The 19,644-nt window shown below is 38.6% G+C and overlaps 1 protein-coding gene across 1 annotated transcript; it reads left to right on the top strand.

Annotated features, from left to right (window-relative positions):
* Positions 1–821: 821 nt before the first annotated feature.
* PEX2 (peroxisomal biogenesis factor 2) lies at positions 822–17,961 on the top strand. Its single transcript, XM_063129873.1, has 2 exons — positions 822–965; positions 16,787–17,961. Exon 2 carries the CDS (start codon positions 16,795–16,797, stop codon positions 17,719–17,721), a length of 927 nt encoding a protein of 308 aa, XP_062985943.1. The 5' UTR covers positions 822–965; positions 16,787–16,794; the 3' UTR covers positions 17,722–17,961.
* The last annotated feature ends 1,683 nt before the right edge of the window (positions 17,962–19,644 follow it).

Genomic DNA, 19,644 nt, shown 5'->3' with positions numbered 1-19,644 from the left:
TAATAATTAAAGCCAACACTTAAAATTAATAATTAATTATGAAATAGCCCTGCCAATGCATTATCAGAAATGTAATAAAAAGGGGGCTGAAAGAACAGTTATAACCATTCTAAATTGTAGATCCTTGTTAATATTGCAGATTGGAGATGAGCCTGAGATTCAAAGAGAGATTTACAACAACCCTGCAATGTAGGTTTCGCTGACGTTGAGTGTGGCGTACAACAACCCTGCACTGTAGTCCATTTTGGTTTGGAGTTCCACTTAAAAACAACAACCCCTATTCAGAAATGTACCAAATTTAGGGTGACCCTATGGGAAGGAGGACAGGGCTCTTGTATCTTTAACAGTTGCATAGAAAAGGGGATTTCAGCAGGTGTCATTTGTATGCCTGCAGCCCCTGGTGAAATTCCCTCTTCACCACAACAGCTACTCCTTTGTGGAGGTGGTACGTGTGAGAGAGAGACGAGGGGGTCACCTCTTGCCCAATCATACTTATGGTAAAATTGACATTTCTCCATTGTTTTGTATGGTCAGCTTCTCACTTCCGCCCCAAGGGAGAAAGTAAAAGGTCTGTTGAAAGCGGAAGCCTAGACAGCGTATCGCTCTTCCCTTTGCTTTGTCTCTATGGGCCGTACTGAGACCAGGAGCGATGATGCCGCGAGGGAGCCACTCTAGGAGATTTTACGGCGGAATCTCATTAGTATTTCCGGTTTCCTCTCTGGAGACGGTTTACCTTTGTCGGCTTCCCATAAAGCGCCATAGAGATGAGAAAAGCGGAATGAAGGAGGAGAAAGAAAGGACCCTCGGGCGCTCTAGGCATTTCGGAGCGAGAACTCGGTGCTCGATGTGAAATCCGGGTCACGCAGTTTTCTGGTCTCTTCCCCGCCCACTTTGGGTCGCGAGCCACCGGGGCCGGGGTGGCGACGCTTCCCGGAGGGGCCCCTCCCTCAGGAGAAGAGCGGCAGGTCAGTCTGTGAGGGGGGAGGAGGAGGAGGAGGAGGGATGGGCGAGCAGGGGGAGGGATTGGCTGGTTGCCCGAGGGGGTGAAGGGCAAGCGAGAGACGGGACTAGCTGGGAGCAACCCACAGTGGACGGGCCAGGTCCAGCCGGGGTTTCATCTGAGCCTCAGACCAACCTGAAGTAATAAGAAAGAGAAGAACATACGCACGCAGCCGTTTTCTTTTCCCTGACAGGGAGGCTGAGTTCGGACGACACGAAAACAACAACGGTTGTTTTCCGTGTTGTTCTTATTCCCCCCTCCCCCACCCCCCGTAGATTAGCGTGTCGTCCGAACTCAGCCGATTTCTCTGCTTTCAACAAATAGAAATGTAACGAGGGGCTCTCTTTCTCTCCCCACCCCCGCCCACGTTTTGTGGGGGGGACAGACAAAGGTTTACCTGTTTAATTTTTCCCATGCAGTTGTTGATGTTTGTTTGTTTTTAATTTCTTTGCATGTCTGTGCCAATGCGCTCCGTGATGTGACTGGTCCCCCCGCCCCCACAACCCACCAGCACTGGTTCTGTCTTTGCAATAACCCTTCAAAACAGGTTAAGCTTGAAAGAAAGAATGCTGGACCCAAGGAGTTGGATCCAATGTTAAATCTACTTAGAGTAGACTCATTTAAATGAATGGGACCCAAGTTAGACTAACATCGGGTACAGCCCATTGGATAAAGCCAAAGAGCATTATAGTAGGGTGGGGATTTGAACCAGGATCTCCCCAGTCCTAGTTCAACACTAACACTAATTTCTGATAGGGGGCAGGTCAGCGGTGCTCCCTAGTGCAAGCTCTGCCAACCTGCCTCCTTCCAGAAACAAGTGTTTCTTCTTATTTTAGCTTGCCTCCACAAACGCTACATCACAGTCCTGTAAGTAGTAGGGGCCGCTTGCGAACAAAGTGGTGGTGATGGCTGCACACGCAAGGGCAGTGATGGATTCTGCCCCACATTCTTGACAATTGAAACATTTACCACAAATTAAAATGCCTGGGCGATCAAGAACCTGCTAAAAGACTGAAGTAAGCACTAGGTGAGCCTCTTGAGGGAGGCAATTCCATAGCCTTCCTGAGAAAGCCCTTTCCTTTGTTATGTAACATACCCCAGACAAAGGGGACACCTGGAGAAAGGCCTCAGTAGAAAAGTTCAATAGATATGTAGGCTGATCTGGGAAGAGGTGCTTCTTCATACTGGTACTTTCTGCACATGCATGATATAAGAGGATCTGAAGATTCGAACACAAGTGCAGTTCACAGGTAAGTATGAAGCCCTGTCCCTGCACTCTTTTCTTTTTTTTAGAAGTTAAGCATTGATAAAATACACATGCATCAAAAGATAAATAAAAACAAATGAAAAGCCCAAAATGAATGAATTTCGTCACCAGTTCTCCAAGTAGCCAAAACAACACTATCTACATACAAGAAGGAGGTATCAGTATGCTTGAGATAGACTCTAGATCTACTGAAGTACAAAAAAAATCTTTAGGGGGAAAATGTAAGATTACCTGAAAGACTGCATTCTCACATACAAGCCTGTCTGGGTTTTAAGATCTTCAGGAAGGGTCCTTCTCTCCGTCCTGCCAATGTCTGAGGAATATTTGGTTAAAACATGAGGCAGAGCCTTCTCCGTGGCTGATCCAAGGCTCTGGAATCCTTGCCAGAGGAAGCTAGATTTGCCTTGTCTCTGATTTTCCATTGGCTCACAAATACATTTTTATTTTGGGCCTTTGGCCCAGAAGTTGACTAAAAATATGATACAGTTGGATTTAACTAGTTCCTTTTATTCATGTTAGTGATTTTACTACCCTTGGTTTTCTTTTCTTTTTTTACATTGTGTTACTGCTGTTTTATTGCTTTTTATTATTTGTATTTTTGTTGGAAAGGTGAGATACAAACACATAAGTAAGTATGGTTGAAAATTATGCTTCTTGATATTTCAGATTCAAAGAGAGTTGGAGACACTCACAAGGAGATTGAATTGCTTCAGTCATTTAGGCTGTAATCCTATGCCCAGTGAACTTCATGAAATAAATGGAAATTACTTCTGTGTAGATATATATAGGATTGTGCTGTTAAAGCTTTTTGCCCCTTAGGCAACAACTGGGTTCACACAATAAACTAACCCATAATGGTTTACTTTCTGGAACAACCCATGATGGGTTAGCATTGTGGGGTGTTTTCCTTTCCCCCACTCCACCCCAGTGGGTTATTTCCCCCAAATAAACAATCCTGAGAACACATAGTCTTCAGTAAGGGTTGTTTTACCTGTGATGGGTTGTCTGTCGTGCAGCATGGGTTATGGAGGTAGTCTAAAGAGCTGTTCAGCAAGAGTGGTCAAAAACGTTGCTGCCACTCTGCTCCTCTCAAGTGCTCTCTATTCCCTCCACAAAGGGAGCTGGGATACCTGCACAACTGGACAGGAAAACTACAGGACGAGTGGGAGGGTGAAATAAGCTACTCTGTGTAGCTTGTTTGCCTCATCATCTGACAGGAGCATGGTAGGTTGTTCACATAACCTGGCCAGTTTAGCTTACCACCCACCACGGGTTAGCATGATGTATGAACCCAGTCAATGTCTATAAAAGATCTTGTTGATGTTCTTGCAAAGGATCTGTGATCTTTTGGGTTTTTAAAATCTTGATTGAAGTTTGTGCATAGCAAACAGCTTGTGTGTGAGATTTCTGCTTACCGCCCTAGATCATGGTTAGAAGTGCCTCAGTAAATGCTCCAAAACCAGATTGAACAGTGGTATGGACATTTGAGGGACATCTTGTGCAATCCACTTCCTTACAGCAAACATCAATCCTGGCTGGGAAAATACATGTGTGTGCATGCATTCATTAGTCTTGCAAAAGAGGCCTCAGATAGTTCAATTAGGCTTGCCACTGGTTGTTTTATTTGTTTGTTTTTTCTAAAGCAAAAGTGAATCTGGAGGATCTTGCTCATGCGGGTAAAAGGAATGTTGAAAAGATTAATGAAATGTTCTCAGGTACGATTCCATATATCATTTTTTCCTAATACATTGAAGCTGCATCTTCAACAGGAGCAAGATTGCCTTTGCTGACCTTATTTCCTTTGAAGACCTTGTTCAAAATCTGAATTTGCTACACATGCAACATAACACCACTAATATGGTGACTAGACTATATAGTGAATACTATTACTTATGGTGTTGAGTAGAATTTTGCAGAAATCAGTTAATACAGTTTGGGCGCTCAAATTCCAACGGCATTGCAATTACTAGGATGCATCATTAAAATTGTGATGATACCCAAAGAGACAATCTCCCTATGATATGTGTGTATGTTACACACTCATTTCGTTCATTCCTTGGAAGGAATATCTCAGACCTCTTAAATGTGGTAACATATGCGAGAAAGGAAATATCAGTTTGAAATCACATATTCAAAGCATGCCCGCTGCACAGTGCTCAGACTTGATCCAAGCAAAATTGCTATAAGGAAATTAATGCTACATTAGCAGACACATTTTAATTTCCTTTCAAAGCTCATGGTACCTCCCTTAAATTATTTCCTTAAGATAAAGTGAGCTAAAAAGTGCATAGTATAAGCCTTCTCATAAGCCCTGTTATCCTTATTAAAAATGGTGGTGGTGGTGGGGAATTAAGCACATCATTCTTCCTTTTTGTCAGTCATGGAAATTGTCATTTTGTGCACATCTCTAAGTTTGAATAAAAATGTTAAGACATTTACAATTTTGTTGCTATGAACAACTTTCCAATATTTTCATTTGGCTTGAGTAGTGCTATAGGAATATTTGTTTTTTTACACAAGATAGATGAAATGTTAGGAAGATAAGGTTTTGGTAGCTAGTAGATTTCATGGGAGTTTCATGCCCAAATCATACAGAAAATTGTCATTTGAACAGCCTCCCCCGCATCATTGAAGTTTTTAAACTGCCCAGATTGCTTCGGCTATGGGGCAGTATATAAATGTAATAAAATAAATAAATAAATAAACTCAGGAATAGTCAAGAGATTAGGGGTGATTCGTTTATCAGTGGGCAGTATCCAATGTAATGCTGGTTTCAGACCTTTCAGAATGAAATATCTCAGAAGGTGATGCTGGGGAACATCTACTCCACCCTAATGCCCATTGACCGATGTTGTGCCGCAGCGTTCCATCTTGTCACCTGTGCTTTTCAACATCTATATGAAACTGCTGGGAGGAGTTTGGGCTGAAATGTCACCAATATGCAGATAACACCCTGCTCTACCTCTCATTTCCATCTAATGATCCTAGAGATGCCGTTGAACTCCAGGACTAGTTCCTGGAGGACGTTTGGGAATGGATAAGGGCAAACAAGCTGAGACTTGGGTAGGGAAATTGGCTGATCTGGTTAGAGGATTACATGTGGTTCTAGATGGGCTTGCACTCCCCATGAGGGGCGAAATGTGCAGTTTGGGTATGCTCCTGGACTTGTGCTAACTGGGAAAGCTCAGGTGGTAGCAGTGGCCAGAAGTACTTTTTACCAGCCTAGGCTGGTATAGCGCTTGTGACCAGCTTAAGGAAAGATCTTGCCTCAGGTATCTATGCATTAGTGATATCCAAGCCAGACTACTGTAATGTGCTGTATGTGGGGCAGCCTTTGAAGATTATTCAGAAACTTCAGTTGGTGAAGAATGTGGGGGCAAGGTAGTCAGGTCATGTGACACTATGGCAATTCCATTTTTATGGATTTTATTAAAACATGTTTGTAATTGATTTTTTTATTCACATCATATAGTTTTATCTTGAATGCTGCCTTGAGAGGGTTCCACCCTTAAGGGTAGCCTAGAAATAATTTTTAGACGGATAAAAACTACTGCTAACGTCATGTTGCACTAGTGTAAGTGACCTCTAGTGCAACTCCAATAGTGTTTGTTGGTACAATGGGTTTTCAGGGCTAATCCATCATATCATCAGATGCTATTGTCATTACTTTAGATGTCATTGGTTTTAGCACAACTTAATTTATATTAGAGACAGTATCACACTGAATACTGTCACATTTATTTATCGTTCCTTCTACTTTTACAGTTTTCTCTATAAGGCCAAACTCTTACGGAGTTTAATCAAACTTCAGAATTCAGTGAAACTGCTAATGTAAAACAGAAAACTGGGAGCATAACCCACCATCATCTACAAAAGTCCAAATTTGCCGTGGAAGTTAAGTAGTATATTTGTGTACAAAATGCTATTTTTGATTTCTTTGTTCTCAATATTGCTGTGATGTTTGTAGATTTTCTTAGCTGAAGGCCCAGACTTAACCTTTAGTGTATTAGGTTCTGAACTTCTTGGAATATTTATTGAGAAATGTATCAATAATATGCAGTGCTTCTTGACAGTACAAATAAGGTAAGCCTCTGAAGCTACTTCAGCATCTGTTAAAGCATTCTCACAAGTCTTCATACTGAATATCATAATGATTCATTCAGAGACTTCTCTATATAGCATGGTAGAAGTGCTTTCAAACATTCTCCTGATCTTAACTTCTATCACCTGTGTTGTGTTATAAATTAAGAGAAATGCTTAATCTTCCAGAACTTTGTAAAATCAGTTTACACTGTGTTTTGCTTTAAATCAAGCTCTTTCATAATCCATATATTTCCTCAGCAAAAATTGCTGTAACAGTTTAAACATTCTGGTTTGCAGCTAAATAGAGCCTTTGTAATTATTGGTCATTCCACCCACATGTGATTTGCACTGCAAAATTCTATGGGCTTTAAAGTTGGGGGAGGGTTGGGCTATGAAATTAATGCATTTCTCTTTGGCTCTCTACGCAAAAGGAAGCATGTTGAACAAATTCATATATTTGAAGACAAGGCCACCATCCATTACAGACTTTGGCTCTGCAGGGCTTGTAGGCTAAGTAACTAGAACTTTCAGACACCAGGCTTATAATTACTGAGCAAAATGGTGTTTTCTTGATGAGGTGAAAAGTAATGTCCATGCTATATGATTGATGATCATAAATATTTATGATCATGGAAAATTATGAATACAGTGCATGGCTTGTATAATATTTTTATTGCTTGACTCCTGAAAAAAAACACCTCTTTTCTTTAAATAGAAAACAGAATTTAATTCAATATATTTGAAGGCAGCCCTAAATTTATTTATTTTTTAAAAAACTAAGGTATTGGATGTTTGTATTAAATTCAAATTTAATTTTAATCATTGACCCTTAATATAAACAATTTTAAGTCCAAGTAATAATCTTTTATTGGTGGCAAACTAAGGAAGAAAACAGAAAACTGCTCAACCTTATTGCCAGGCAGTGAAACTAAAATCATGAGACAGAATGAGAAAAATGTAAAATAAAATTAATCATAATACTTCATTTATATCCCTATGTTTCTTTTAAAAAATAGTATTACATTTTCATTAAACAGCCCTACCACACTAATTGTGATTTCTAAACATCCTTAAGAGACTCATTCCAAAGCACAAGAAGAAAATTTGGTATTACAGCTATACTGTTAAGCCTCCTTAAACTAAACAAGCATGTCTATTTGATACAGCTGAACCAAAAGTAGTGGTTCATATAAAATTATTCAGTCTGAGCTGCTTCTGCATTAAGAAAACAAGGCCTACGTGATTTCAAAAGGCCTATGCAAAAACGAGATTCACATCTTATAGCAGCAAGCTATACTGTAATGGTCAAGTCAGTCTTTACGTGTCTTCAATCTCTATCTGAAATGAGAATTACAGGACAGACTTGGAATAAGTATTGTCAAGTTACTTGGATTCAATTCAATTTCCGCAGTATCTCTCTTGCTCCTGTGCAGGAGTTTCCTCCTACAAATAAAGAGCTGTACTCATGGAGGGCTATATGTGCCTAACAATACATGTAAGGGAGTGATTGGATCAGGTCTTAACCATATTTAAAAAGTGCTATGAACATCTCTTAACTAAAACTTTTTAAAGATACAATCAGAAGTGATTTTTAAAAATCATGGTGAAGATTTTACAATTCTGTCTTTGAAATTCTGGAATGTGATTACAACAAATGTCAAATGATTACTTGCACTGTACATACCAATGTGTTTTATCCTTCCCCATGCTTCTGGCAAAGTTTCAGGGTACTTTTATACTGCATGACAATTTCCTGAATCACTATCCTAAGACTCTCATGTATTGCAGATGTGACTTTCATAGTGCCGTTTATCAGTGACATCTTTTCTCCCTCTTCCCCTCGCCCCCATCTTTGAGGGGTCAGGGTGAAATCTAGCCTGAAGAAGAATTTTGTGAAACTTGAAAGCTATCCTTACTACTTTGTGACTTTAGTTTGTCTTATATAGGCATTATGCTACTTCCGCTCTTGGAATTTTTTTACTAACAGAACAATACCACTGCATTAGGGGTATGCAAAGTGGGTCTTCTTCGCCTCGAAATTTGAGCCAGAGCTCTGTTGAGGCGATTATCTACCCCGATTTTGGAGCGGCTCCCCTTACTCCGCCCCATCGGATTACCCATCGGAGAACCACCCCTTTTTGGAGAACCACTCTAATCAATGGAAATTAATCAAATGCTTACAGCTCCGTCATTTTTAAAGATAAAGAGATAAAACTTGTCACACTGATAGATCTTAAGGAGGGTTTAGCCCTGCCATGTTTGAATCAGATTGGTTCATGCTTTGATTTTTAGAATTTTTAAAAATGGAAATTAACAAAAATGTTTAAATCTGCATAATTTTTATAGATAAAGAGATGAAACACGGCGAGGTGATAGCTCTTAAGGAAGGCTTTAGCCATGCCAAGTTTGAATCAGACGCATTCATGCCTTGATTTTTTAAGGATTTTTCTTTAAAATCCCCACTCTAGACTTCTCCAACCTGGTGCTCTCCAAATCTATTGGATGGATACCCCCTCCCCTGCCTTGCACTGGAAGCCCAGCCACTGAAATAAGGAGCCTGCCTGTGCCTGACTCAGGTGTAGAAGCTTTCTCACTCACAATGGTAACCAGCTCAGAAGCACTTTCACACTGTGGAAATGTAGATGATTGACTTCTATGAGTCTGAGCAGAAACACGCTCCTTCTCCCCTCGACAGCCAGAACCAGAAGCCAGTTAGTGTCCCACCCTCCGAACACTGAGATTGGAGGAGAATGTGGTCACGGACACCGCTGTGGTTAGCCACAGAAGTCAATATCAAAGTTACCCCTCATCTCACTCTACATCTTCCAAATATGGAAATATTCGATTTAGACACACACACACACACACACACACACAGAGAGAGAAGAATAGTTTCAGAGACTTTAGAAGCTCCAATTGGGCATGTCTCCACTTTAATATTAATCAACTGGTTTGGAAACGGCCAATCTCTGCTCTGGAAGATCGAATGCTCCACGGATGTTTGCAGTTACCAGATAATTCCAGGGCGGAGTTCACACCACTATATATTGATTGGTTGTAAACTTGGTCACTTTATTGGCAAAGATAAAAAGATAGCTAGTTCTTAGCTATAAGTATTTGTAACAAAGCCAGTATTTTCATCACGTTGCAGTTTGAGGCCTGGATTTTACTTTGGATATAGCTGCCAATTAAGTCCAGCACGGCAAGATGCAGCTTGCCACTTTTCAAGATTAAAAGATGAGAGGGGCTGGTGTTATCAAAGTAACATTTCCCATATCTAGATATTTCCCTTAGGTTTCCAAAAGGTATTTATCTCTTTTTTTTTCTTAATCTCCAGGGAAGAACCTTCATATAAGTAACTAAAATTCTAGCTAAAAGATTATGTGAATGTAGGAAAATGAGTACATTTTATTTCTCCTTCCACCCCTTTCCCCAAATTTAGATGCAGTAGATATATGTTCTGAAGTCCTCTTTTCCACTTGTAAAATAAAGATAAAGAAATGTCTCACATGAGTAACATGAAAATAATCCGTTAATATTTTCAGAGATTCAAACATGGGAAGTTTTATAAATGTTAAGTATTATTAGCTATGCAGAGTGGTTAGAGAACCTAAGTCTATATTATTCTTTCAAACGATAGTAGGCACTTAATTGAAGAGTATAGAAATTCAAAATGTAATATGAAATTAATCTTTTCTAAGGTTATTTAAGCTAATGGCATAGTAATGACAAACTAATTTTACAGTGATTAAGAGATAATATACTCAAGACTTCTAGTGAGGTTTCTTGTTGAGGTAACATACCTATCATTGATGAGACTGAAGTTGTAAAAATACATTGTAAAATGTGGGTCTCTAAGATTCTGTGTTGTGGTTTAGGTTAAAACCCATAGATCTGAGGCAGCCTAAAGACAGTTACTGTGGTCCCATTTTTTATTTTTTAAAAATCTTATATATCTATCTTTTCTGTAGCTTTGATAATGATCTTCTTACCTGGCAGTCAAATTCTAATGTAACTGTATTCATCAAATGCTCCTTGGGTTCCATGGAAAAGTATGCAAGGACTGTGGGAATTACTGCAAGAAATTATCACTCCTACAAATAATATTTATTTATTACATTTATATCCCTCTTTGTCTGTGATGGAACTCAATGCACACAGCATTCCCAGGTGATCTCCCATTAAGGCATTGATTAGACTTAGACCTGCTTGTTTTCAGCAAGGTTGCTGCAGTGTGTGCCTTCCGGGTTTGTCCTAGGATCAGAAACTGGATCTGGGATAAAAGCTATAAATGCAAGTGATCTGTACCTGTTTTTTTGTTTGTTTCTGTTTTTAGTTTGTTGACTTGGTCTAGTTTAATTTCATAACTTGTAATGCAAACTTTTTACACCTTATTCCATAAAATGCATACAACACATTAGGATATCAGAACCTTCCTTAATATTAGGGTTGCATCAGTACCCCACCCTTTTTTAAAAATTTATTTATTTATTTTTAATACATCCAAATAATACAATATAAAACAATACCACATAAAACACAATAATATAAAGTTAACAATTTAATAAACATATGTTCTAGCTTAGTTCCCTTTAACATAATCATAATTAACATAAATGTGTTCCCCTCAACCTCGGGATCTTATTCATATTTCCAGAATCTCATTACTTCTTCTGGGGGTGTTTTCCCTCTCCCTTTTAATAATACAAATTCTAGAAACTGTTTCCATATTCCCTCAAAATCATTCGTTTTTATCATTCCTCTTCTAACTTTTGTATTACATGTTAATTTATCATTAATAGCAATATCCCATATTTCTTTGTACCAATCTTCTGTATGATAATCCCCTTGAACCTTCCAGTTCCTAGATATCATTAATCTTGCTGCTGTTAGCAAATTCGTTATCAATTCTTTTGTCTCTTGTTCACAATTCAATTCTCCATACACTGATAACAATGCCACTATAGGTGTCTCTTCAACCTCCATTCCTAAAATTTCTTTTATCTCTTTAAACACCATTTTCCATAATTTTTGTACAAATTCACATTCCCACCACATATGTAAATACGTTCCTTTCTCCTGACAACCTCTCCAACATGTTTCTGAATTCATCTTATTTATTTTATTTTATTTCACAGGGGTTAGGTACCAGCTCCAGACAGGCTTGTAATATTTTTCTTTTATCCTCACAGACATATTTCTCAACACTCGTTGTTTCCATATCCCTTTCCAACTCTGTTGCCCTATTTGTTCCTTCAAGTCAGTTTCCCATACCGTCTTACCTACACTTTCCGTCTCTCCCTTTTCCACTAATATTCTATATATTTCACTCGTGAAGTGAAATAATATTCTGTATATTTCACTAATATACCACTAATATTCTATATATTTCACTCGTGAAGTACCCCACTCTTGTAGAATGGGATCACATGTGCTGGAAAATTAGCACTTCTGAACCGCCATCCCCTTTTTTGTATGCCCTGTTTGTTACTACCTATGATGGCATCAAAGTTATATCCCAGTTGGTAATATTGGACCTACTTTCAATGCAGAGGTAAGCTCCATATACTAACCTATATTAATCTTGTTAAAAAGAGCTTTCAGGATGGAAAATGTCTTTAGGTACTGCAATGGAATAGGCACAGGAATAGGTCATAAATGGAAACCAAAACCATATTCCTAAGCCCTCCAAACATCTTGTCTAGATTTCACAAAACATTTCTGCAAGACAATGTACAGTAACGAACAAGATGCAGCATTGATTGGCTGCTGAGATGCATTTTACTCTGTGATGAGTATCTAACTGATTATTGGCTGCATATTACAATTCTAGCTCATTGATGTAAATGGCCTTGGGAACTAAGACACTTGGATAATAAGAAGTTAGAATCAATTGGAATATTATTTACAGAGAGGATCACTAATAACATGCTGCATACAAACTGAATGCAATTAAGGGATTTCAATAGTGAAATTTCTTATAATAGGGGTTTAGCCCATTATTTTCTTTTTTGTTAAGCTTCAGATCCCGAAGATATGCAAGGCCAGCCTACATAAGCATTAGAGAGTGTGACCCTCCATTATGAAAATAATGTTTGTTTTCTGCTAATTATGCTTTTCTTTAATAAAGAGAAAGAGAGAGAGTGGAAGAGTGGATGTGAGATGACAATGACATTGGATTGGCATAAATTAGTTTATTACAGCAGAATAACCGGGGGGATGGGGGAATGACACCCTAGAGATTACTTGAACTCATACATTTCTGCTGCCAAAGTTTACAGGCCTGTAAATTTAAATGTAGAATTTTTGTAGGCAGAATGCATTGACAAATATGCCTAATGGTAATACATCTAGTTCTGAGCCTCAGAACAGGTCAATAATAATGCTTATATTGATAGCAGCAATGTAGGAGATGTTATTTGGTATTAAAGCTAAAATCCATGTTATCCCCTTAATCATAATTACATTAATATTGACAGGCCCTTGACAATACCCACTTTACTATTGATAGATTTCTGTCAATAATGCATTTCTAAATAAAATATATCCATTCATAATTTGTACAATACTCAGTAAGCAATGCTTATATTGAAAGAAATACCTATTTTATTGGTGATATACAGCAATTTGTTTTCTTACAGTGTGTGTTTTGCAAGAGGGACTCCTGATTTTAGTAAAATAAAAATGGACAATGCATTAGCTTATTTAAAAGAATTATGAGACAGAAAAACATGATTTACAGTTTATTTTCTAGAAAGGAAAGCAGTGTGATGTTGCAATAAAATGCTGGTTAGTTTTAAGATGTCAACCACATCGTCTTTAAACCTCTCTTTTTTACCATAAGTATGCTAATATGTCTCTGGCTTGTAATTTTGTCTTAAGGATCCATTTTATATTTATTTGATCATGCAGAGCATTGTTATTGACAATTTTATGAGTTTTTATTTGGGCATAATATTCTAGTTATATGAATTATCAATGATCTGAATAAGGTACTGGAAAACAGTTGCTGCATTTCTTCCACTTTCATAGAATATTCCTCATTCCAGAATACATGTAGTTTCAAGTTAGGACATAAGACAACAAAAACTACTACTATACTATTTGTAAGAGTATGAGTCAGAAGTTACTGATTCGAATCTCAGCAACAAACCTTTCTTCGTTCAGCCTGAGACCCATGAAAGTAGAGAAGGAACACAGTCATATGATAACATTTATGTATGAACTCCTTGATTCAGGTTGCAGTTCTAGGCCCACTTACATGGAAGAAAGTCTCATTGAATTAAGTGGAACCAATATTCCTGTGTAGACATATGTAGGATTGTGCTGTAATAACACATTAAGTGTGCAATCCTGTGCATGTTTAGACAAAAAGAAATCATACAACTCCATGGCTTGCTGGGGAATACTGGAAGTTGTGGGTCTTCTTTTCTGTCTAAGCATGCATAGGATTGTGCCCTAAAACACACAAACAGCATAGCTGGTAAAAGAAGACTTAATATCAACAGATCTTTTTAAAAAAGAGTTTCACCTGATGTCGAGAAATATCAAGCTTAGTTTCAGGTAAACTGGCTTTGGGAGGGTGTTCTAGTACTAGGGCACCATCACAAAACAAGCTTTATCTCTGGTTATTAGTATCTTTCTATGTTCTTAGACATGTTGGAATTAAAATAATGAAACTGGCCATTCCAACATGCTACTGGGCATACAGAGCACCTGTTTAGTGGTTTTCATTCTCATCTTCAAATCTTCAGTTAATGGTACATTGTAAGAACCTCATTTTACTTCTCAAGATCCAACCAACAATTTGCCCTTGGTCAGATGCATAACCAAGAACTGCAGGCTGGAATCTGATGCTGGCTCCTCTTATAATTGGATCCAGAATCTGTACACAACAGTGCTTTATAAAGGGAGAGGCCTTGTAAGCCTGCTTGCCTTTCAGTGTTCTTTGAAATGTTGAGTATGCATTGCAAAAGTATCCATATTTTTAGCTGTTTGCCAAACTTAATAATTTAATACTTAGTAGTTTGCTTAGAACTTTAAAGCATCCCACAAACTTTAAAGCATCCCACAAACATCTTAGCAATACTTACAAACCCCTGTAAGATAGACCTGATGGAGAGCTGAGGCGGAGATAACAATGTCCCTCAGCCCTCTCTAGTGAATTCCTGGTTTGGTGACATTCGTTCAGGAAATCTGGTCCACACATTCCTCCCCTTTATCTCTCCATTCTTATATCTTGATGCATCCCTGTCCACAGCCTTCACTCCACCATCTAAACATCTACTACTCACTCCCTTGCTGCTCCATATGCTTTGAACACCAGAGTGATGCACCTTTCTTAGTTACCTTAAATCCTTCCTCAAACCCCACTTTGAGCTTCGGCTATTGGGCAGTATAAAAATGCAATAAATAAAGTCTGTGTGCCACAAGTCCTAGTTTGATACCATAATGTAACTAAACTTGTAGTCGATTGAATATTGTTTTCCTTGTTTAGCTTGCCCCTCCCACAGTAGTTTCCCCTGTCTCAAATTTTAGATTGTAACCTCAAGGAGGTAACTGCACTCTTACACTACAATGTTCCTTCTAAGACCATGGGGGAATTAATGAGACTGATTGCCAGCTGACAGCAGGAGGTTGTACGTATGACACAAAGGAAAAATCGGAGACAGCTGCCTAAAATGTACACCCTCTAGACAGAGTTGAAAGGGTGAAACTAGGGTACTACAAGGTCACCAGCTGTCCATCACCTGACGATAAATTTGACTAACACAGACTGAACCATCATGGAATCGGTACCGTGCAACAGTGTCCTGTTTTCAAAGAAACTAATCACTAGAATGCAACAATACAGCCTAGCTGCTGTTGCATCATAAATCCTCTAGTCCTCAATGTATATTGCAGGGAACTCTTGGGATTCTTCAGAACATTTGCAGGTGCTCCTCAATGAGATGACTGGTAATAGAGGACAATATTGCTTGAGAGATAGCTTGCATAATGTTAGCTTCCTGGTTAACCACTGTGTGAACAGAATGCTGGACTAGATGGACCCTAGTCCATCTTCTTACATTAGTGATTCTCTTACAATGTATAAGAGCTTCGGCTATTGGGCTGTATAGAAATGCAATAAATAAATGTACAGCTACAGAGGAGCATTGGGTGTGTTCACAGATCATACTGGGGAAAGGTGATGCCCAGTAGCATTCAGAAACTTCCAATGAGGGTGGATTCCACTGATATGGGAAAAGATTCATGTAAGGCTCATTAAAGATGTAATACTCCAATATATGTTTGCGTCCTCTCTGCACCCTCCCCCCCCCCACTCAAACAGACAACACCATTTAGGAAACACTTGGAAGGCAGTAACTTTGGTATGAATGCTGGTTTTAGTTAAGTAAAACTAGAGTCACTAAAATGTTGAGCATGGGCCCTACTACAATGTCTTATATTAATTTAGCATGTCTACATTCTCTTGTGCATGGTTCTCATTCCTTCTTTCACTTAATTCTGTACAGTAAGTGCTTATGTGGCAAGGGTTTCTTCATTATCCACATATTTCTACTTAATATACCCAGCTGACACATTTAAGGTCTATTAACTATCTTAACTATGATACTATTCTTTCTTTTTAACGTCCTCTTAGTTTTCACATTTGATCATTAATTCAGCAATAGCTAGTACTGCAATCTTACCATGGAACACTTACTCCTCTGAAATAGCTTTAGTTTATTCCAACTTTTAAAAAATGCTATCACTTTTTTCTGCAACCTCTGCTGTCCTTCCACTTGCCAGCAAAGACCGCTTTATTCACGAAGGCCTTTGGCATGTAAGTGGATCTGCTGGCTTAGATGCTATTTTTATTCTGTTGTTGCTGTGTTTCTATTGTGTTTTAAAACATGGTTTTTAATTGTTTTAATCACATTTTATTTATGATTGTAAGCCACCTTGAGTGCTATTTTTCCTGGTAGAAAGGCAGGGTATACATCAAATAAATAAATAATAAACAGTTTGGGTGGAGGGCAAATAGTTGAGACTGAGGTAGAAATATATTTCAAAATACGGTAGGAGTGGGGGGAATGATCAACCTGTTGTACCAAACTTAGCCAAACACTCAATTGTTTTAGGCTTAATTGTTAGATTACACATTGTGACTTGAAATTGGCATGCTAATGTTAGCAATAGAGGATGAAAATTATGAGTGTCACTATTGCTCAGTGACCATATGCAGTGTGTGCATTTGGAGAACGGGTGTGTGAAGGCAGAGCGCCCAGGGTTCAAACCTTTGTTTGCCACTGGGTGACCTTGAAGTAAGTCACTTTCTCTGTCTTGAATGATCTAGCTCACAAAGTTGTCATTAAAATGAATGGAATAAATTCTCTAAAATGCAAAGAAGTGTAATAGAAATTGTACTGATAGAACTACTTTTTTTGTCATAGAAAACTTCATGTTGACAATGGCATCCAGGGACAACAATGGCAAGAAAGTGACCCCTGTGCTCAGAATAAGTCAGCTTGATGCCCTTGAACTAAACAAAGCCCTGGAGCAGCTGGTGTGGTCCCAGTTCACTCGCTGTTTTCATGGGTTTAAACCTGGACTTTTGGCTCGCTTTGAACCAGAGGTGAAAGCATTTCTGTGGCTTTTTCTGTGGCGATTCACCATCTATTCCAAGAATGCAACAGTCGGACAGGACATTCTGAACATTCAGTACAAAAATGATTTATCTCAGATACAGAATTATCAGACATTGAGCAAGCAGCAGAAATTATGGTATCTTATTTGCACCGTTGGTGGGAAATGGCTAGAAGAAAGGTGTTATGATTTATTTAGTAATCGTCCATTGGAGTCATTCCAGAAGACAAAGTATTTCATTAACTTAGTTGTTGGGCTTCTCAAACTTGGTGAATTACTGAACTTCTTAGTTTTTCTTCAAAGGGGAAAGTTTGCTACACTTACAGAACGTATTTTAGGAATCAGGTCGGTGTTCTGCCAGCCTCAGGGGGTCCGTCAAATTGGATTTGAATACATGAATAGGGAACTCTTGTGGCATGGATTTGCTGAATTCCTGATTTTTCTTTTACCACTTATTAACATGCAAAAGCTCAAACTCAGAGTTTCTTCTTGGTCATTACCTATTGCAAGATGTTCCAATATTGATAATGCTTCAGTACCATGTTCTAAGGAATGTTCTCTGTGTGGGGAATGGCCCACTATGCCTCATACCATAGGCTGTATACATGTTTTTTGTTACTATTGTATTAAAAGTAACTACTTGCTTGATATGTATTTTACCTGTCCTAAATGTGGATCAGAGGTGCAAGATCTTCAGCCATTAAAATATAAGATAGAAATGAAAGAGGTATATATGCAGTAGACGTGTTTAGATTTTCCTCAAATCTGTAACTGATTATATTTTTGAAATCTCCAGAACTTCTTTACAGGGATATTTAACATATAATTTATGTATAATTTTGACACGTTCATTCTATAATTCTCTTGGTTATTGCTATTTTTGTAAGTTGCTTTACTGTAAAATGCTCTGCAACTCTAAAGAAACCATGATTTAAAAAAATAAACTTAATAAAGTATAATTAAAAAATAAATAAAACCAGGATTAATGTTGTCCCATTTTATTTATACCATTAAACATGACAATGTGGAGAGGACCTTAAACTACTAACATAAAGGTCCCTGTGTGCCCCTGCAGAAATCTGAGCAAGATCTCTTGCGTACAATCCACAGGTGAGCACAGCATTTATATCATTATACAGGAGGTGCAACAGATGTTTCTTGACAGTTCTAACCAGGTGCTCCAGGTTTTATGATGCTCTTTACTGCCCATGATCAGGCATGGATTAAAACTAAGCATTTCAGAAAAGACCAGGAACGACGGCAGATGCTGAGCAATGCAACATAGAGCAACAAAAAGTCCTTATCTATAAAGGACTGGGGAAAGGATTCCGAAAGTCAACCACATTTCACACTAGAGTTAATTATCAGCTTGGTTTCCTAGATATTGCATTGAGTCTAGTCCCAAATAATAGTCTTAACTATACTGGTGTAGTGTTTCCCATTAGTCTAATCATGATCAAATGTTATTTCAATAATTTTTGATGCTTATCTTTCAGAATGCCAGTATGTTATGCATTATCTTTAATTGAAAACCAGTATTGCTGTCAGTTTCTTTTTAAAAAAATATTGTATCCTTGTTTTCGCAGACGACGATAAATTTGGTCTCAGTTTATCTTTCTTTACCACACTAGCCTCATTGGTTAGCAATCCAGCTCTTGTAGTTAATTGCCTCTGTGAGAGTGCTACAGCAAACATTATAGGTCATAAATAAATTAGAACACTTTAGCTATGAGCTTTTCTCTTCAAGAGTCATTTCTCCCAAAAGTAATATTTTTAAGAGCTGAAATTTTAGTTTTTGAAAACTTCCTTTCTATCTCTGTTAAATTTGACTTAAATAGAATCTTAATTGCTACTATGTATTGCATCCCAGAAATTGACAATGTACATCTTGCCTACCAATCTGAAGTGGAATCCATAAGAGTTGATGAGTGAAATGAAGGATGATTTAACAAAATGCTTCTTTACAGATGAAACCTTACTTTAGGCTTTGCATTCTCGTCTCTCGGCTGTACACAATAAAGAATGGGAGACAAAACCAAAGCTCACAAGCTGTTTACAGCACATTTCTAAAGTTTGACTGCAATTCAATTTCAATTGTTGAATTACAATTTGAGCTTGAACAGGTGAAATGTTTTAGGTTGATTTTAAACTGCCCCCCCCCCCCCGCCGCCGAAAGCAATAAAGCAATTTCTAGTGCTGTACCACTGGCAAAGGAGGGAGTTTGTCTTTGTGAAACATGAAAGGCAATTCATGCTACAGAAGGAGCATTCATGACATGTACCCCACTTGCTTTCCGGCTGACCTGCCCTTCTCCACTTCCAACTCAACATAGCCCAATACCGGGGGGGGGGGGGGCGGGGACAGACCTATGGCTGATCTTGGAGTCGTCACTCCTTTGGAGTAGTGCTCCTGCAAACAGCTGCATAGGTCCCAAGCTCAATGGTAGAGCACATGCTTTGAATGCAGAAGGTCACAGGTTCAGCTTGAAATCCTGGGGTGCTGCTGCTGCTCGTCAGTGCTGGCAATGTGGAGCCAGATGGACCAATGGCCTGACTTAGTATAAGGCAGCTTCCGATGCAGACCTCTATTTCCCTTAAGGTTGCAACTGTAGCTGTTCCTCCTGAGCTTTTTGACAGGGGCTGTGAATGGAGAGCCACCACTCTAG

The sequence above is a fragment of the Elgaria multicarinata genome, chromosome 7, assembly GCF_023053635.1.
Source record: "Elgaria multicarinata webbii isolate HBS135686 ecotype San Diego chromosome 7, rElgMul1.1.pri, whole genome shotgun sequence".
Taxonomy (NCBI): domain Eukaryota; kingdom Metazoa; phylum Chordata; class Lepidosauria; order Squamata; family Anguidae; genus Elgaria; species Elgaria multicarinata.
This window is presented reverse-complemented; position numbering and strand designations above follow the sequence as displayed.